Below are 21,038 nucleotides of genomic sequence, written 5' to 3' on the forward strand. Positions count from 1 at the left end.
GCATTTTTTTACCCAAACTGTACAAAGGCTTCCTTGCTGTCCAAGTTGTGGTATACTCCAGTGCAGCTGCCTGGCTTCCAAGAGAAACTTAGCACTTCTTGTTCTGTTTGTAGCCTCAAATCAACATGTAACCAAAAGCTGTGAATGAATAATCCAAACTTGAAGGACCCCAGATTTTATTCAGGAGGAGTAACTGGAAGCCATAACCATGAACTTCCATATCTGTCATAGGAAAGAGGTTGGCCTCAGCAGCAATGAGGGATAATTCTTTCAAGAAAGGAATGAAGAGAGAAGTTAGATGGAAAAGAGATTTTTAAGGTCAAAAGAAGCAGCTGAAGAACATGTGTAGGACAGCCTTAGGAGTTACTAGACTTCAAGACCTGGGTGTCTGCTGGAGGAAGGAACATGACCCTGCGGAGATGTTAAGGGTTGGGAGAGCTGAGCTTGGAGGCTGGAAGCCCAGCTGGGAGGCTATTGTTAAAGAGGTAAGATGACCCTAAACTAGTATTCAGGATGTTATGTGGTACTAAAAGGAATGTTAAACCAAGTGATAATACTGTATTCAGTTTAAATGTTTATTTGATACTGTAACTCACCATATATACCTTCTTTTTTTCTTTCTTTCTTTATTTTCTGTATTGGAAACTCCTAATCAAGATACCTTCTTTCTTAATATTTGATCTTATGGTTACCAAAAAGATTAAATCAAGCGACTGTTTTTCAAACTAGGGTCTTTGGGGATCTAAAACTTACATTAAACAATCTTAAAATTTGCCTTTTTTTGGATGATCCTAGAATTAATACAAGTGTATTCTGGATGATTTGAATGTTTCATCACTAACGAGATCTGAGATATCCATGCCCTTATGTGCATTTGTGTTCATATTATTATTTGTGCCAAGTGAAGCCACAGTGTCTCCTCCAAGGACATTTTGCCGTAAGTTGAAGAAAGAAAAATGGTGGGAGAATGGAGCAATTACAGGCACTTGATAATGTTGGTGTTAGGACTTCGAATGCTAAAGAATAGGGCCTCACAATGGTCAGTACAGTATTTATGTTGTAAATGTGTGAGTTGCCCGGATTCATTCTTTGGAAGAATAATTAGTTATAGGCATAATGGTAACTGTGATGAATTTTCCTCTTCCAAATATCAAAAACAGTCATATGCTCATTTAATCCAGATTTTAATATCATAATTATCTTGTTTCGAAAGAACAAACTGCATAACTAAAGTGATGCTTCATTAAAATTGACATTTGACCTTGGAGAACTGATTAAATAAAATTAAATGAGATAGGATAGGCCTAGTGTCTGGCATTTGGAACGCACTCTGTATGGGAGCTGTTATTAGGGCTGGCAAACCTCAATGGGCTCTGGTTTCAGTTGGTTGTGGAGTCTTTCACGGAATTTCTTCTCTAGGAGATTCAAGATTTTCTCCCAGCATTGTAGCTTGTGGAGAAGAAAGGAGGATCAAAGCTCAAAGGTGGTGGTTAGTCAACCAGGAACAGGCAGGTGACCATCAAGGATCTGTACAGGGGATGGTAGATGCAAGTGTGGCCAGAGGTCAAGGCTAGAAAAGTGCTATTGCAGAGAAAGGGGCTAGAACAAACATAGTCAAGGAAGCAAGTGCAGGGCTTGACCTTCAAGAAAGGAATTAAGCAAGCTTTATGTAGGACTGATGGAGCAAGACCCTGATGTGAAGAGTCCCAGGCAGGAGTCCTGGTGGGGCTTGACCTTTCCTTAGGGAGTGTGTGGGGGAGGAGTCTTCCCAAAAGTGTCTTCAGCATAGCGTCTGGAACTTTCAGAGAGCAACAGGAAGACTTTGGAACTCAATTGGTTTAGAGCTTCTGAGTGGTTTGAGGAGATAGATGGCAACCCAGGAGTGGCTGGTGTAGACAGGGATAGGGATCAGAGCCGACAGGTTATTTTAGGGCAGTGCTCAGCATCTGGGGGTGTTTTTAAAAATAGCAATGACTAGGCACCACCCCAGACTAGAGGAATTAGAATATCTGTAGGTGGGGCCTGGGGTTTGGGCTTTTTAAATATTCCCAGTTGTTTCTAATCTGTGCCGGATCGGAGCACAGATCTTAGAGCAGTGGTTCTGAAACCTTGGTGAGCATCAGAGTCACTTGGAAGGCTTGCTAAACCACAGCTCACTGAGCCCTACCCAGAGTTTGATTCATTGGGTCTGGAGTGGAGTCTGAGAATTTGTATTTCTAACAAGTCCCCAGGTGATTGTTGCTGCTGGTCCATGACCCACACTTTGAAAACCCTTGTCCTAGAACCACAAAAGGGTTAGGGTGTTCTGTGTTGCTTTTGAGTCTGTAATGCTGACATGGAAACTGTCATTTGTCTGGATAGGTGCACTTGTTTATCAGGTAATTTTTGCTATTACTGTGACTTTAATTTGATTGAAGCTGAAGGATTCTTGTTGAGGGTGGTATGTGTTAGTTTCACTTACTAGCCCTGGGGCCTTAGACACATTATTTAACCTCTCTAAGCCTCAGTTTTCCTCATCTATAAAATGGATTAGGGTTGTTGGATTAATCAGAAGTAGTCTTGGAAAATGCAGATTATGAACCCGGCACATAGTAGATGCTCAGTATGTGGCACCTCTTATTTTTGCTGCATTTGGCTTTTTTCTTTTTAAAGGCTTAAGTTTTTGTTTGTTTGTTTGTTTGTTTTTGAGACAGAGTCTCACTCCGTCCCTCAGGCTGGAGTGCAGTGGAGCGATCTCAGCTCACTGCAAGCTCTGCCTCCCACATTCACACCATTCTCCTGCCTCAGCCTCCCGAGTAGCTGGGACTACAGGCGCCCGCCACCACGCCCGGCTAATTTTTTGTATTTTTTAATAGAGATGGGGTTTCACCGTGTTAGCCAGGATGGTCTTGATCTCCTGATCTTGTGATCTGCCTGCCTCGGCCTCCCAAAGTACTGGGATTACAGGCATGAGCCACTGTGCCCGGCAAGGCTTAAGTTCTTTCTGAGGGTAGGTAGAGATTGACTTCTGTTGGCTCTCTCAGCCCTTGGAGATCTCATAGAAGAAATAAGACAAGTGCACTAATAATTCAGAAATAAACAATGTGGCCTTCAGGTGGCCTATGGCTGCTCACCCATGCTTAAGAGTACCATAGCCTGTCGAACCAGTCTGGGGATAAAAGTTGTGCAGTTTTTAATGGTCCAAATGAGAGAAAGGAATAGCCTGCCTAATATCTTGAGTCCATCTCTGTTATGGCCCATTTAGACTAACGCACCAGTAGGAGATGAACACCAACTCCATGTGGATAGATTAATCAAAGAACATTGGACCTATAATCCTGTGGATATCTTATTAAGCATCTAATATGTACCAGGCATCAGGTTATATGTTTTTCATGCGTTGATTGCTCACTGTGGGTCATGGGTTGGGGCACTGGGGTTTGTAAAGATGATTAAGACTTGAAGCTGCCCTTAGAAGTTGCTAACCTTGTGTCTCTAGGGTATGACTGTAAGAAATGATGGCAAGGAACCTTGTACTTTTAGATTGGGTTGATCTCTGCACATGGGTAAAATGAAAATGCTACTATAATTTGAAATCACTTGAAGTTATGCTATAGTGGTAGTTTATTGCAACACAATAAATTGTGACCTGCATCACTGACTTGAATCATTGGCTAGATGGGCCTTGGTCCGTTGCCACTTAGGGGAGAACCTTGGTTTGGATTGATGAGGGTTTTGCTTTTGGGACGTTGTTTTACTTTGCTGCCTGCCCGCAGCCTGTGTAATGTTTCTGCTGATGGGCTGGTTTCCTGCTTGCCTCTGTCCTTGTATCAAGATAATTCATCCCACGTTGCCCCGGTTGCCCAGTCCTGGTTGTCAGACTTTTTGGTCCTGGGAGCGTTTTCATGCCTTGGTTCCCAGACGGTGCTGATGCAGCCTGCAGGTCCACAGGCTCAGACATGAGCCCACTGTGTGCTGCTTTCTCTGGGAGCCATGAGTGCAGTTGAAATAACCTTGCACTTAAAACCTGTCTTACCATTTTGAAAACCGTTCTTTGGAAATCTTGCCTTGGGATTTGAATGTCTTTGCCTTTAGGTTTTGCTCTTTTGTTTCTGTTTCTTTTACTCATTGGTTTTCTGCTTTTGAGTTTTGGTTGCCTGGCTTCAAAAATCTTATATCACAACCATGGTTTGGGACTATTTCTGTCATCTGCTTGTTCTTCTCTGGGCAAGTTCATTCCAGATAACTTGCCCCTCTCCTGCACACTGTTGGTGTCATCGAGGTTCCAAAGCAATGGTTTTGCAGGGGGCTTCTCAGATTCTGAGGGATATCTCAGTTCTGCTGTCCTCTTGCATCATTTATGATTATATTAGGTCATGCCTGTCCTCTTGCTTCTGGCCTGAACTAATTCACTTACACGTGCCTATAAGGTGATCGAGGTGACCCAATGATCTGCTTTTAGCCACAATACCTATTCCATGATCCTTGCTGAAGCTATTGCCAGACAGTGATGAAATAGGGATTGATTTGTCACTCACTGTGACTAAGCTAAGCTGGCTGTGTGTGAACTTGGGTAGCTTCACTAAACATTCCCCTTACCCTAGGATTCCTCCCTCAGCCAGGGTGGCATGGTGAAGGCAGGGAATTGCCCATCCTAAATTAGCTGATCCCAAAGATTTCATTTTCTTGGGAGTCTTGTCACCAAATAGCCCTTGGGGACAGGAGTCTTTTTGCCACCATTATTAGAGTTTAAATTCTTACCTATTACTGATTTAAGGGCTGTAGAAGAGAAGGGCCAAGAGGCCAAGCTGCACAAGGGGCTCCAGCTCCAAGGAGAAAAGGATAGTGGCTGGGGAGTGGGTGCTCTGGGAACAGCCTGCTGAGCATTTTGAAATATGGCTAGTGCCACTGAGGAACTGAATATTTAATTTTACTTAATTCCAATTAATTTAAATAGCCACATGTAGCTAGTGACCCCTGAATGGAACAGTGCAGTGTTAAAATCAGTACAGAGAAGTATTTAGAGCTTGGCCTTCAGGGCTTTGATTCAGATTCTGGCTCTGCTGTCTACCCATTGAGTGACCATAGGGACACTTCTTAACCTTCTACAGTTGTTTCAAGAATTTGTTGTATTCAATATAAAGGGTTTAGAACAGTGCCTGGCAAGAAGTGTGTGTTTAGTTAATGTTGACTTATCATATGTTCACTCAGTATTTTGAATGGAATGGTAGTAGAATTCATGTGGAATATGAAATGCCACTGTTTTTTGGGGTGGGGTGTGTGCACGTGCATGTTATGTTTTCTTTCTTTTAAAAAGAAATTGTTCTTTTGTTGCTCTAGGTTGCTGCAGCAACTGGTCACACAGTAGTGTTGGTAGACCAGACAGAGGACATCCTGGCAAAATCCAAAAAGGGAATTGAGGAAAGCCTTAGGAAAGTGGCAAAGAAGAAGTTTGCAGAAAACCCTAAGGTAATTTCTTATTATCGATGTCTTCAAGACAAGTCCTCTGACTGCTTTACATTTGCAGGGCAATGGGGGATTTCTGGCTTTCTTTCTTTTTTTTTTTTTTTTCAGTTTGTTAGTGTAAAACTCATTTTTCCATAACTTTAAACCAATATAATAACATAATTACTAAACATTCAGGGGGTACTGATTACAAAACAGGAGAAGTAAATAACCATTTTGTTGGGTGGGATTTGAGGTTGAGAAGAAAGCTTGTACAGGTGGTGAACTCATTCTAAAAGAACATGAGAATTTGGAATTGAAGAACACTTGTTTTGCTAAAAGGATGGAAGAAGAAGAAACAGGAAGATAATTTTTATACAAGTTAAGAAGAGAATGATATAATAAATATGGTATTTATAGAAACTAAGAGTGAATCATTCTACTTGCCAGGAGCAGAAGAGATAGAAGAATTTGAGGAACTCTGTGGAGGCTGGGAAAAAAACAGCATGGTGGGATGAGAAGGAGTTGGTGACTAAGGGCCGTGCTGTTTTTTCAGCGCACTTTCACGTAGGAGTTTGCATTTAATTAGAAATACAGCACAAATCACCCAAACAAATTTTAATTTACCTTTTGTCATCTTGTTAAAGTTGCTTAAGATTGATTTCCTTGGGGCTTGGATAGAATTTCTCGCTGTATGCAGCCAGAGAAAAGTACACATAAGGCATTTGTTGTTTCTCACTTCAAGTATCCAAGGTGGTATATCTAGATGCTTTTAAAAATTTTTTTATTATGGTAGAATATATAACATAAAATTTGCCATTTTAAACTATACAATTCAGTAGCATTAATTACACTCGCACATTCATACTTCATGTAAGTGGAATCATACAATATTTGTCCTGTGTCTGGCTTATTTCACTTAGCATAAAGTTTTCAAGGTTCATCTATGTTGTAACATGTGTCACAACTTCATTCTTTTTTTTTTTTTTTCTGAGACAGAGTCTCACTCTGTCACCAGGCTGGAGTGCAGTGGCACAATCTCAGCTCACTGCAACCTCCACCTCCTGGGTTCAAGCAGTTCTCCTTCAGCCTCCCAAGTAGCTGGGATTACAGGTGCACGCCACCACGTCCAGCTAATTTTTGTAGTTTTAGTAGAGACGGGGTTTCACCATGTTGGCCAGGATGGTTTCAATCTCTTGACCTTGTTATCCACCCACCTCGGTCTCCCAAAGTGCTGGGATTACAGGTGTGAGCCACCACTCCCGGCCAACTTCATTCCTTTTTATGGCTTAATATTCCACTGGATTGTTATCATATTCCAATTTAATATTCCATTGGATTTATACCACTTTTTTTTAACCCATTGTATTAGTCTGTTCTCATGACATTGCTAATAAAGACATGCCTGAGACTGGGTAATTTATAAAGGAAAGAGGTTTAATTGACTCATAGCTCCACATGGCTGGGAAGGCCTTACAATCATGGTAGAAGGCGAAGGAAGAACAAAGTCATGTCTTACATGGCAGCAGGCAAGAGGGAGAGCATGTGCAGGGGAACTGTCCTTTATAAATTACCCCCCACTGGGCCCCTCCCACAACACGTGGGGATTATTACAATTCAGGGTGAGATCTGGGTGGGGACACAGAGCCAAACCATATCACTCATTCATCTGTTAATGGAATTGGGTTGTTTTCACCTTTTGGCTATTTTGAATAATGCTGCAGTGAACATTGGTATGCTATTGGTTTGGAGTCTCTGTTTTCAATTCTTTGGGTTATATACCTACAAGTAGAATTGCTGGGTTGTATGGTAATCCTATATTTAGCTTTCTGAGGAACCACCAAATTGTTTTCTGTAGTGACTGCACTATTTTACATTCCCACCAGCAATGTACGAAGGTTCCAATTTCCCCATATCCTGGCCAACACTTGCTATTTTCCATGTTTGTTTTGTTTTGTTTTGTTTCTTATTGTAGCCATCTTAGGTGTGAAGTAGTATCTCATTGTGGTGTTTTTGTTTTTTGTTTTTTTGTTTTGGAAATGAGGTCTTGCTCTGCTACCCAGGCTGGAGAGCAGTGGCATGATCATAGTTCACTATAGCCTTGAACTCCTAGGCTCAAGCCATTCTCTCACCTCAGCCTCCCGAGTGGGTAGGACTATAGATGTGAGCCACCACACCCAGCTAATTAAAAAAAATTTTTTTTTAGAGACAGAGTTGTACTGTGTTGCCCAGGCTGCTCTCAAACTCCTGGCCTCAAGTGATCCTCCCACCTTGGGCACTCAAAGTGCTAGGATTACAAGCATAAGCCACCGAGTCCTGCTATCATTGTGGTTTTGATATGCATTTTTTTCCCAATGTCTAGGTGGCCTTTAGATGATGGTGGAGATAATTTTACCTTCTCTAGGATGAAATTCAAATAATAAATATCACAGGCAGATTAATGTTAGAAATGCTTGTTCTTTGGTGCTGTAAAGAAATAGCACTTGAAATAAATTTAATTTCCTCAGCAAGACCATTTTTACTTTCTGCAGAAAGGGTACACTCGCCAGCAGTTTTGCCACAAGAGTACACCGAACAAAGGAGACAGGGTCATTTATAACCTGACGCGTCCATCTTACTGCTGTGTCCGGTTTCTATTGGCTGGGATGGGACTTCACATTCAAATATATTTGTCTTGATTGGCTAGCAACTTAGAACTTTTTAAAAGAGGCAAAGGCAGATGAGAACAAAGGAAGGAGGAAGTAACTTGTGGAATGCTGAGAAAGGTAAAAACACCTCTAAATAAGGAAGAGGAACAGGCTATGACCTAATGCCCACTTGGACCAGTATAAGCATGCCAGGGCAAATATTTAGGCTAAATTGTGGAGCTAAGAACATAAAGTACATTGATTTCTTTATTACAGCTAGCAGATGTTTAGGAATGTTAACAGGTCTTAGAATAAATTTTGCTTCTAAGAAAAGTTACTATTTATTCTTAATTAGATGGGGAGGAGAGTCTCTTTGAAGAGGAACTTCTACTTTACTTTTTACATTAAGATATTCTTCACCTGTCCCTTATATTCTTTTTTGTTGAGACGGAGTCTTGCTGTGTAGCCAAGGCTGGAGTGCAGTTGCGCAATGTCGGCTCACTGCAAGCTCCACCTCCCGGGTTCACGCCATTCTCCTGCCTCAGCCTTTTGAGTAGCTGGGACTGCAGGCGCCTGCCACCACGCCCGGCTAATTTTTTGTATTTTTAGTAGAGACGGGGTTTCACCATGTTATCCCGGATGGTCTCGATCTCCTAACCTCGTGATCCGCCTGCCTCGGCCTCCCAAAGTGCTGGGATTACAGGTGTGAGCCACTGCGCCCGGACCATCTGTCCCTTATATTCTTAATTGTAGTGGGACCCCATGCAGGGGATGTTATGAGGAGGGTCCAGACAGATGAGATTATAAGAGCCCTGGGCTGAGGGTTGGAGTCTAGGACAGAGTGAGTTTGACCCAGATAGCCTGCATTTTCCGCTTGTTTACAGGCTTTCAGCTAATTGTCTCCTTGGGCTGAGTTTCTGAGCCACACCCTAAAGATAAAAGGATGGCCCCTATGCTCAAGTTGCTCAGCTCTGGCTAGCTACTCCTCAGAAGTCTATACTCCTGAGGTTTCTCTCCTCTGCCAGGGACACCACTGAGGAGGGAGGTGTCAGTTTCTCTTTGCCTAGTTGACATACTATGCTTATCTAGCTCTATACTGACCACCAATATAATAGCTACTCACAAGTGGCTACTGAGTGCTTGAAATGTGGCTAGTCTAGATAGAAATGTGCTCTGAGTGTAAAATAGACATTAGATTTTAAAGCTATAATAGGGGAAAAATATATAAAACATCTCAATATTTTTAAATATTGAATACCTGTTAAAGTGATGGCATCTTAGATATATTGGGTTAAATAACATTAATTTCACCTGCGAATGTCTTTTCCCTTTTTTTAATGTGGCTAGTAGAATATTTCTGTATAACAGCTGAGATCTAGCTGCTTATTCCATGATGATATTGGATGCCTTTGCTGATTATGACTATTTTGATGCCCTGTGGACAAATTACACTATGAAATAAAATGGTGGCTTATAGAGGCACCATCTCCAATTCTGTCCTTATTGAGGTCTGTGGAAACCTGGAGTCACAGGAGGAAAATGAGGAAATGATGAAAACTACAGGCTCTTTGGCAGCAGAGGCTGTGTCTAGCTTGTTTCGGAAACAACAGTTTCAGGCATATGACAGACAATAATTATTTGATAAATGCTAAGTCGGCTTTCTTACCCTGGCTCTTGCCCTTGCTCTAATAGGAGCTAGTCTCTGCTTTTATTAGAGAGGAATAGTCAGCACCACCTCAAGACTAATGGATGGCGCGGAGCTATGGAAGGATAAATTACAGGCTTCGTGGACACTTTGAGAACAGATAGGGTAGGCCAATACAGGTGCTCTGAACACCCAGTTTGCTAACTGGAGCAGAGCTAAGAACTTGAAAGATAATTTCCAGTGAGCCCGGTGAATGTTCTCTTCTTCCTCCCACTGCATTAGGCCGGCGATGAATTTGTGGAGAAGACCCTGAGCACCATAGCGACCAGCACGGATGCAGCCTCCGTTGTCCACAGCACAGACTTGGTGGTGGAAGCCATCGTGGAGAATCTGAAGGTGAAAAACGAGCTCTTCAAAAGGCTGGACAAGTTTGCTGCTGAGTATGTAACCTCTGGACAATCTTCTTTTTTTTTTAACCTTATTTTTGTTTTTCATTTTTATTTTTTGTTTTTATAGATTTGTGAGTACAAGTGCAGTTTTGTTCCATGCCTATATTGTGTAGTGGTGAAGTCTGGGCTTTTAGTATACCCATCACCCACATAGTGAACACTGTACCCAATAGGTAATTTTTCAACCATCGCCACCCTCCCACCTTTTGAAGTCTCCAGTGTCTGTTATTTCCCTCTGTACATCCATGGGTACCTGTTATTTAGCTATCACTTATATGTGAGAACATATGGTATTTGACTGAGTTGTTTCACTTAAGATAATGGCCTTCACTCCTGTTCATGTTGCTTCAAAAGACATGATTTTATTCTTTTTTATAGCTGAGTAGTATTCCATGGTGTATATATGCCACATTTTCTTTAATCAGCCATTGATGGACACTTAGGTTGATTTCATGTCTTTGCTATTGTGAATAGTGCTGCAATAAACATATGAGTGCAGGTATCTTTTTGATAGAATGAGTTTTTTTCCTTTGAATATATACCCAATAGTGGGGCTGCTGGATCACATGGTAGTTCTGTTTTTAGTTTTTTGAGAAATCTCCATACTGTTTTCCTTAAAGGTTGTACTAATTTACATTGCCACCACCAGCATGCAGGGGTTCCCTTTCTCCAGATTCTCACCAACATCTGTTGGTTTTGACTTTTTAATAAAAGCCATTCTGACTGGTATCAGGTGCTAAACTCATTGTGGTTTTAATTTCCATTTCTCTGTTGATTAGTGATGCTGAGCATTTTCTCATATGTTTATTGACCACTAGTGTGTCTTTTTTTGAAAAATATTTGTTCATGACCCCTGGACATTCTTGACAGATTCTGAGGGGTCCCTCCCTGGGCCTTGAACTTTCCTCCTTGTTTATTGCCTTCCCCCAGGAAGGGATCCTCTGACCAAGTTTATCCACCTCCCTCTCTCCTACCCCACAGCTATTTCAAGAAAAGCCAATATGGTTTCCGTTGTTCTCCATCCTCCCACTCCCAGTTTGCTTCTGAAGCTTGGGCTGCTGTGATCTGATCCTTGTCCCAGATGCGTGTAGAATTACCCATGGTAACATGGAGGGGTCCATCCAGGGACAGGCCTATGTTTCTTGAAGTGTGTAGGTCATGGATACTCCTATGCCAGAAACTGCTCTGACGTTCCTTGGTTCATTTCACACTGGCATCTAGAGGCTGCAGAGACATCTGACAGCAGACAGTTAAGGACATGTAGGGTACTTCTGTGCTCCACTCTGAGGCATAGGAGTACCCTACGTGTCCTTAACTGTCTGCCAAGGACCCTCAGAGCAGTTCTGTGTTTCCTCCTTTTTTGGATGGAGCAAACAGAATGGTGTAGTTGAAGGGAATGCCTATAGGCAGAGAGGACTTTCCTGTTTTGAGCTTCATCTGGGTTCAATCGAAGTGCTCTTGGGAGTGTTAAAGGAGCATTGACTTCTTAGCTGGCTGGCTTCCTGGTGGAATTCTTCCTGGCAGAATGTACCTTGGGATCCAGAGCCTTCGAGTGTGTGACACCTGAACCACTGATCAGTGCTCTTCTAGTGACTTGTTTGACTATATTTTCATGCTTCTTGGTTGGAATTGAATGGCAGAATAAGATTATATGACAAAAGCAATTCTCAGGGCACTTCCGATGGGCAGTGGCTAAAGAGAGACACTTGCATACCAGCTTGTCGGAATGTTAACCTTCAGAGATGGGTGGCCTTGTGGCCAGAGAGGCCCTGCCCCTGACAAAGAGAAGAGACTTGCCTTTCTGTCATCTGTCCATCACTGCCAATCAGTGTCCTCGTGCATTTCACACTGGCATCTAGAGGCTGCAGAGACATCTGACAAAAACAGAAGACACTTGTGGTACCGGGACTGGCTCCCAGGCCAGCAGGGAGCCCTCTGGGATAATAAACAGCCACCCCAAAAAAGGGAGTTTTGTCAAGCAGTTTGATCTTTATTGAAAAGATTGGTCACTCTTGGTGACAGTGAAAGGCCTGACTGCCCTCCATTCCATGTCTGGTACAGAAGAAGGATCATTGGAGAAAGTCAGGAGGCCTGGGCCTGGTGCTGACCCCCCCACCACCTCCAGCCTTGGAAAGGTCCTCAGTTTCGTCATCTGTAATGCAAGTTGAGGTGTTTGGGGTAGATAATTTCCTAGACCTTTCTGGCTCTAACTCTCTAAGATTAGCTTCCCCTATGTGTAAAATAGGAGCAGCAGCACTGGTACCTATTGTACAGAGTTGTTTAGGAAACTCGTTTAATTTAGCTCACATTTCCTGAGTGCCTGCTGTGTATCAGGCACTACACTAGGCCCTTTCACCTGAATTGATGCAAAACAGGTATGAGGTGTGAAAAGAAGGCATGACCCATAGTCGTACCAAAGATGTGACTTTGCTGCTGACCTTCTCCACCTTTCTTGGCACTGTTTGTTTTTGTTTTAGATCACCACCATTATTGAATGCTTGCTACAATTTTTAAGCAGCTGTATTGAGAGGTACTTTACTGACAAATTTTACAGTTCGATCCTATAATGGGAGAAGAAAATATAGTCAAGTGATACATTTCGGGTTGGAAGCCCTGATGAAACAGTTGCATCCTGGAGAGAACATGACTTCTTTAGCAGCAGCCTAAGACACACAAATGAAAAGTATGACCAGGCGCACAGGCAGCCAGATCGAAGTCCTGACTTTCCCCTTTAGACAAAGTACAGACCCTTGAATCCTTTGCCATCCCCACCACCCCTCTTGTCTTCTTTATACTAGGGTCTGGGGGCATTGCTAATAATCACTGCGCTTGTGTTGTCGATTTTCTTTTAGAACATTTAAGAGAAAAGTAGTTTTTTTGGTACCTGAGTGTCAGAATGAAAAAAACAAAAGATGGTTCAAGACAAGTGTTTCCAGGAACATGTAAGAGTACTTTTTTTTTTTTTGAGACAGAGTCTCGCTCTGTCGCCCAGGCTGGAGTGGAGTGGCATGATCTTAAGCTCACTGAAACTTCTGCCCCCCAGGTTCAAGCAATTCTCCTGCCTCAGCCTCCCTAGTAGCTGGGATTATAGGCATGTGCTACCATGCCCAGCTAATTTTTGTATTTTTAGTGGAGACGGGGCATGTTGGCCAGGCTCGTCTCGAACTCCTGACTCCGATCCACCTGCCTCGGCCTCCTAAAGTGCTGATATTACAAGTGTGAGCCACCGTGCCCAGCCCAGAGTACATTTTGTTTGTGGATGAAAAGACTGTCCTATGTGTTTAGTATTCTCTGAAGACAGTGTGAGATTTTTAGGAACAGAGTCAGCCTGACCCTGTTGGGAGAGGCAGAAGCAGAAGTCTGCTGGGGAGAGATCATTTCCTCCTTCTGATAAAATGTGCCAGAGTGCCCTGGACTGGTGGTACCTGGAACTGGGTGGGCTCTGATGTCACTTTATTTTACCAAATGTGCCCAAGTTTCCCCTTTTTGCAGGTGAATGGCCCTTCAAACATTCTACGAAAAGGGGTATTACGATTGTAATACTAATCTTTAAAATAACACTTTCTTTTCTTAAGGGGAGTGTGGAGCCACAGCTGGCACAGCCTTGGGCCCAGGCTGTCCCTGCTCTGTTTTTGTGGTTCCAGGTGCTTGTGGTGCAGGTTGTGTGGTTGAACAGTGTTTGTGTTGGCCACACACATTGTTATTGGAAGAGGATCTTTTTTTCATTACATTCTGTAATGGGGAATAGTTTATATTATTTTCCCCAATGACCAAAAGCAAGAAACTTTGAAAACTGAAATTTTAAGACCTTAAAAAGAGTCATTTTTTTTTTTTTAAAAGGAAAGCCTGGCCTTTAAATGGCCTACCTTGGAAGCTGTTGGAGAAGGCGGATGTGCTCATACCGGGAAAGAGAAGGCTCTCCGCTGCCTACCCACACTGCTCTCGCCTTTTACCTCTTTTCCCTCCTTTCCAAATAACTGGTTTCTTCTCCCTTCTCTTCCTCCTCTCCTCCCACCCGCCCCTGATTTGAGCAGATTATAGTATTGCCTTTTAGGTAAGCAGAAACCCCCAAGCCTGGTCAGTAAGGGATCCTTTCCTTTCCTGCCCTGTTACAGGCCATCTTGGTTGGAATCAGCACCAGGCCGGTTTGTATGTTTTTATCCGCAAGGTGGCGCTGCAGGAAAGCCTGGAAGTCGACCTGTTTAAAGCTTTTCCTCTCATGCTTTTGGCACCCCACTTTACTGTGGCCTTAAAGAACTAAATTTGGTTTAAGTCAGTATGGATTTTTTTTAATGAATAAGTTAATGTCTTATATATGCATATGCCTATATCCTCTTTTCCCCATATCTACCCATGTAACCTTAAAATTTTTTTGAACCATGTTGGTGTTCTTGTTTTCATTTTAATTCCCATCCAATTGAAAAATAAAGCTTTTCACTTCAGGGAAAATATCTTAATTCATGTTTATTATCATATGTTTCTGATTGAGGATTTATGTGTTCATTTAGAATTTTGTTGCTTTTAGGTGTCTTTCATTATTCTTTGATCACTGAGTTTCGTTTGTGACTGGGATTGGTTAAGTAGCTTGATCAATTAGCCACCTCTTGTTATCTCACATACCTTGGAAGTTAACTAATACAAGTAGGTAGGGGAAATTTTGTTCTGGAAAATCAAGGAAGGATTGGTGAAGGTTAAATACCTCTTCGGAACAGGAAATTCCAATTTTATTTCAAATTTAAAAATTTTTAAAAAGCTGAAGTCACTTGATTTCAGCCTCTTATATGAAGATGTGTCTTCTCCCTGATTCCCCCAATGGGTCAGGACAACAGATGTGGCAGTAAGCAGTCACCTTGTGCATTGCATCCAAGAGTCATGCTGTTTTGAAAGAAGAGATTCACTCTGATACTCCCACTATATTTTCTCTTCACAGACATACAATCTTTGCCAGCAACACTTCCTCCTTGCAGATTACAAGCATAGCCAATGCCACCACCAGACAAGACCGATTCGGTGGCCTCCATTTCTTCAACCCAGTGCCTGTCATGAAACTTGTGGAGGTCAGTGGGTGTCAGCTTGTGTGTGTCTGCCCGCTCTGCCAGCTCTCTCAGTCCTGCTTTTCTGTGTTACACCAGCCCTGCCACCAGTTGCCTAGGATGGGTTTTAACCTGAGGGTAGAAGGTTGTCCCTGAGCCTCATATCTAGGAGGGCTTCTATGCTTTGTTTCTTCACAGCCCTGTGTCTTGCTTAGTGATATACAGAAAGGCTGTTAACTTTGTGGAATGTCATTTACTTATTTGTGCCAGAGCTGATGGGCAGTGCTGAGAGGCATCAGAATGGGAAGGCAGCACTAGAAACCGTGGGCTGGATGGGACCACAGAGAGGGCAGCTACACGTGTTCATGTTATCTCGTCGAGGTCAGCTTGCCCATGCTGTAAATGCAGTTCTCATTAGATACACTATACTAGATTGTCCACAGTTCCTGGGGTTAATTCTGACCCCATGTAATGGTGCCTTAGCGTTGTCCCCAGATGAGGTACATCTGTGCATTGTGATCAGAGCTATTAAAACCAGCTCCCATTGGGTGTGGCGGCTCATGCCTGTAATCCTAGAACTTTTGGAGGTGGAAGTTAGTGGGTTGCTTGAGACCCAGGGGTTCAAGAACAGCCTAGGCAACATGGCAAGACCCCATTTCTACAAAAAATAAAAAATCAGCCAGGGGTTTTGGTGCACGCATGTAGTCTCCAGTACTTGGAAGGCTGAAGTGGGAGGATTGATTGAGCCCGGGAGGTTGAGGTTGCAGTGAGCTGTGATTGCACCACTGTACTCCAGCCTGGATGACAGAGCAAGATCCTATATCAAATAAAAAAACCCTAAAAGTAAAAAAATAAAACCAGCTTCTGATAGCCTTGAGCCTCCTGACCATAAACCTGGAAGGTGGAGCGGGGAGGCAGGGAGGGCTTCCCCAGCATCCTGTTTGGAATGCTTGGAGACTCCAATATGTTGGAGTTGGAGTCACAGTAGGCAATTTGCACCTGAAATGGGACAACTTGCCTTTTACAGGGTCTTAATTACAGGGTCTGAGGAGCAGCCGCTATTAAAGTAGCATTTGTTCTGAGGTTGAGGAGTTATTGCCGTGCGAAGTGTGGGGGACGCTGATGCTGCCATGTGGGTGATGTGGGGCTAGGCAAACCTCCACACACTGGCTGTGGCCTCTCTGGGAGTGTGTATCGTCTGTTTTCTTCATTATTGCCTTTTCCAACTCCCTTTTCCTTCCTTTATCCTCCTCATTCCCTCACCACTACTCAGCATAAGCATTTTTAATAAGTCATAATAATGACCATTTTTTTAGCGTTTTCTCTCAAGTGACAACTTTGACCATCTTGCAATGGGAGTTTTTCTGTCTTGCTAACATTGCTTCTCAGCTTCCTCCTATTTTCTCCTATCCCCTAAGGCTGATTTTTTGAAGAAATTGAAGAATGAAGGGGAGGGATTTGGGGAACAGAAGAAACAGCATTTAACAGCTCTTATCTCATGCAGATTAAGAGCAAAGAAGTGGCATGCATTTCCAACATTTCAGTACTTAGGGACTAGTTGATTTCTTTAGTTATTATATTGTATATATAAGTGTTTTGGAGATAGGCACATTCTGTAGATTTACTTTAATAATGTTTTCAACTGCATTTATCTGGTAATGTATGCTTTTGTCTTTGGAAATGTAGTGTGTTGGTTGTTAACAGCTGATGTTTAGCAAATGCTACTATTTTTTAGAAAGTATTTTGTAAAAGTGTTCTTCTCTATTCAGTTTTTATTGTTTAACTTTAGCTCTTCCTTGTGTTGCTGGTGGTGTACACCAAAATGACTTGTATAATAAGCTAAGTGGCTCCCTTACTTAGGACTGGGCTCATTTAAATGTATATATATATGTATTTTTTTTTCAGACTCTGTTGGAACTAGGAGCAGCGTATCTGTACAAATTACTGTTCATTGAATGAATGAATGAGTGAATAAACATCCATCTCTCCTGTTTAAAAAGAAACAAACCTTCACTATTATTAACTCCTTTAAACCAAAAACTTATTTTGAAAACTCCATAGTCAGCAGTGTTTGTCCCAGCTCAGTCTGTGGTTTTGATGGAGACTTTTTAGACCTCCTTTCAAACAGCTGTGGGATTCTATTTGATTTGTGATACCCGCAGGGTGGCTTCTGGTCTTTCTCGTCCTGCTCCTCTTCTCCATCTTCACTGTGTCTTTTCCTGCTTCCATCCATTCACTTCTCTTGATGTCACGACATGACACCATGGCCCAGGCTGTGATCACACGAAAACAGGAGTGAGAACTCTTCTTTGTTTATATAGCACCTTTCATCCCTGCACAGACACTAGCTCATTAGTTCACCAAGTCAGACGGCCCTCTTGCACAGGGAAGACATGCCCATGATCCCCATTTCAGAGAAGAGAGGTGAGGCAGTTGCCTAAGATCCCATGAAGGGTCTAAAGTAAACCCTTTGACTCTGATTGAAGTTCTTTACTGGCCTTTACATTTTACATATATATATGTGTGTGTGTGTGTGTGTGTGTATTTATGTGTGTGTGTGTATGTGTGTGTGTGTGTGTATAGTTGAATGAGTGAATAAACACGCATCTCTCCTGTTTAAAAATATATATATATACTTCATCTGGTTCTTTCCATTTAACATTACACATGAGTTCTCTAAATGCTTATTGAGGGCTGACTGCCGGGCATCGTGCTTGGTGCCGTCCCCTACAGATGCCAGTAGGGCAGCCCTTGTGCCCTTGCCTGTACCTCACAGAGGTCAGGAGGGCTGCTGGAGCAGGTGGCAGGCCCCGCTTGCTGTAAATGAAAGCCTTCCCCAGCAGGATGAGTCTGTTCTGAAGCCAAGGGGCCACTGGCCTCTAGAGCATCTGTGTGGCAGAGGGTGGAGTCATGGGAGGAATACTCAGGAATCCAGGAGAACTGTCACTTGGACAAATTACTCCACTTTCCTGGGGCTCCTCCTCCTCTATAATAGAAGGTCAGGTCCCATGTAGAGGACTTTAAGGGCAACCATCATATACTTCCAGACTTCTAATAATTAAATAATGGAAGTCAGCATTTATTGAGCATTTGTGCTTAGGCTTTGTGCTTTACTCCCAATCTAATTTCATTCTCACCTCAACTTCCTGAGATGAACAGAGTGATTTCAGTGTCATTTCAGTTTCAAGAAACATACTCAGGGTCACACAGCCAGTAAGTGGTGCAACTGAACCAAGGCTTGTCTCAACAACAAAGCCTGTAAAACTGTCCTATACACACATGTACACACATACACTTGTATTTTAAGCCGTGATTTTGTACATTCTACAGTACACTGTTGTCTTTTGTTTTTTTTTTTTGAGACTGTGTCTCGCTCTGTCACCCAGGCTGGAGTGCAGTGGCATGACCTTGGCTCACTGCAACCTCCACCTCCCAGGTTCAAGCAATTCTTCTGCCTCAGCCTCCCAAGTAGCTGGGGCTACAGGCACATGCCACCACGCCCAACTAATTTTTGTATTTTTAGTAGAGACAGGGTTTCACCATGTTGGCCAGGATGGTCTCGATCTCTTGACTTCATGATCTGCCCGCTTCGGCCTCCCAAAGTGCTGGGATTACAGGCATGAGCCACCACATTTGGCCTCTGTTGTCTTAAAATAGTCATTTTGGGAAATACATTGTTCTGGCTTGAGATTCCTACTTCTATGCTGAAACTCAGACTATTTTTGTTGCCTATATGGAGCCTTTTGATCAATCATTCCTTGAACCATTCTACTGAAGTTGCTTGCTGACACTCTGGTCATAATTCTCTGCTTTGCATTTCCAGGTCATTAAAACACCAATGACCAGCCAGAAGACATTTGAATCTTTGGTAGACTTTAGCAAAGCCCTAGGAAAGCATCCTGTTTCTTGCAAGGTAAGAATATGGGTAGCTTGGGAAGGAGGTAGTTCTTTTCTTCTTGGACCCTGACTTGTTCCTGGTAGAATTCTTCTCATAGAATGATGTGAAAGAAGGAGCATTGTATACTGCAAGCTTGTCCACGTGCTGTAAAGAGCAATCTGTGCCTCCTGTTCTAGTTTGCAGACAGGGAAACTGGACTCCTAAGCCATGCCTAAGGCCGTCATGTGGATAGTCTGAGACCTGAATGGAGCTCAGGACACCAGCTGAGTAGAAGACACGGGACTGCTCTCTGTCCTGGCTTTTGTCTCCTGATGAATGGCTGCATTTTCATAAATGATTTTAGTTGTCCAATCAGCTGTAACTTCCACTGGGCCACTGGGAGTCAGAACCCTGTGTGTCAGGTACAGCTTGGTAAACACATACATCCCTAACAGAAAATGAGGGCTTTACTTTTGCAAGAAATACTACAGATGGTGAAATAAATGATAAGACAGTGAGAGAGCAACCTGCCAAAGTAGCAATAAGGAACCTGTTTCTCACCGGGAAGTTGCATTATGTTTTTATTGTTTGTTGTTTTGTGTTTCAAGAAGCAGCATGGTTTAGTGGGAAGCCTGCTTGACCGCCATCTTTTTTTCCCCTTTCTTAAGCTGCCCAGTTATTGTATATAAAATAATCCCAGTTGCTGAAATGATAACCTACCTGAAGGTAATTATTTTGATTACCTTCAGTTTCTCCATTTGCTTTAGTTCCTCTTTAGTTCCCCCAAAACTCAGGGACTATACTTATGCATGACTTTGCAGTTTTTCTTAAGGGGTAGTTGTGTCACAAAATGCTACACCATTACAAAGATTTACATATAAGTCATCTACTTTTTTTTTTAACTGTAATCCTTTATATCATTATAATTCTCATAGCAAACTTTTGCTTTCTAAAATGTTCTCGAGTTTGAACTCACAGTACTGTACTAACCCATGAAAAATCATGTTGTTCATGAATCATCTGAAGAAGCCATCTGTTGAGGTGGACTCCAGCAGCCAAAGAGAGCAGGCTTGTGTGTCCTGCTCCTCCCCATCCATGGGTAAAGTGTTGTGAGGGAGTCTCATGCTTCAACACCCATTTTTTGTTTGTTTGGTTCTGTAGTTTTAAGTCATCTAGATTTCTAAAATCATATTAATAATTGGATGTTATGATTGTACTTTCTTATGCAGTTATGCTTTGTTAGTGGAAGAAAGTTGTAATAGTATTGAAAAGAACATCTGTGCAAGACAAAAAGATATGGAAACAGAAGTACAGGGAAAAGCTAATGATTATCTTCAGCAGCATAATAATTAATCTACAAAGTAATGATTCAGTCTTCCATCAGAGTGGCCACGGCAGCTGCAGAGATGGGAACTCTTTGTTCTCATTAAATTGTTCTTGTTAGGTCATTCCAGAACTCTCTCTGTGTGATATTCTAAGGGCTTTCAGAGGGTCTTTCTGGGTCAGTTATTGAAGCTCTTTATGAGGCATCTGGACAATATATGGCAACCACATAGGACAAGGGTCAGCAAACTTCTGTAAAGGACCAGATAGTGAATATTTTCAGCCATACAGTCTCTGTTGCAAGTAGTCAGTTCTATTGTTGTAGCGTGAAAACAGCCATAGACAGTATATGCAATATGAGTGTGGCTGTGCTCCAGTAAAACTTGACTTACAAAAACAGGCTGTGGGCTGGATTTGGCCTACAGTATTGTACTTTACCAATACTTGACATAGAAGAGGGACATTAATGTGCCTGGAATGTGCCTTCCTAGTGAGACTTCATGAGGGGATTGTGGTATATAGGTTAAGGGTATGAACTAGCCCAACTGGGTTCAAATCCTGGTGCCGGCACTTATTAGCTGTGTAACCTTAGGCAAGCTACTTAATCTCGCTGTGCCTCAGTGTCCTCATGCCTCACATAAGGATAATTATAGTACCTCT

At 42.5% G+C, this 21,038-nt stretch overlaps 1 protein-coding gene across 2 annotated transcripts in view; it reads left to right on the top strand.

Annotated features, from left to right (window-relative positions):
• The window catches only part of HADH (hydroxyacyl-CoA dehydrogenase), a 45,472-nt gene that overhangs the window by 14,684 nt on the left and 9,750 nt on the right, over nucleotides 1-21,038 (top strand). Inside the window, exons 1-5 of one of the 2 annotated variants that reach the window (XM_019025420.4) lie at nucleotides 299-485; nucleotides 5,320-5,448; nucleotides 9,979-10,136; nucleotides 15,076-15,202; nucleotides 19,002-19,091. In XM_019025420.4, coding sequence (XP_018880965.2) covers nucleotides 342-485; nucleotides 5,320-5,448; nucleotides 9,979-10,136; nucleotides 15,076-15,202; nucleotides 19,002-19,091 — 648 coding nt within the window. In that variant the 5' untranslated portion in view covers nucleotides 299-341. Of the gene's footprint in view, nucleotides 1-298; nucleotides 486-5,319; nucleotides 5,449-9,978; nucleotides 10,137-15,075; nucleotides 15,203-19,001; nucleotides 19,092-21,038 lie in introns of those variants that run through there. The other variant, XM_004040251.4, reaches the window with a different exon arrangement.

Source organism: Gorilla gorilla, chromosome 3 (assembly GCF_029281585.2).
Source record: "Gorilla gorilla gorilla isolate KB3781 chromosome 3, NHGRI_mGorGor1-v2.1_pri, whole genome shotgun sequence".
NCBI lineage: Eukaryota > Metazoa > Chordata > Mammalia > Primates > Hominidae > Gorilla > Gorilla gorilla.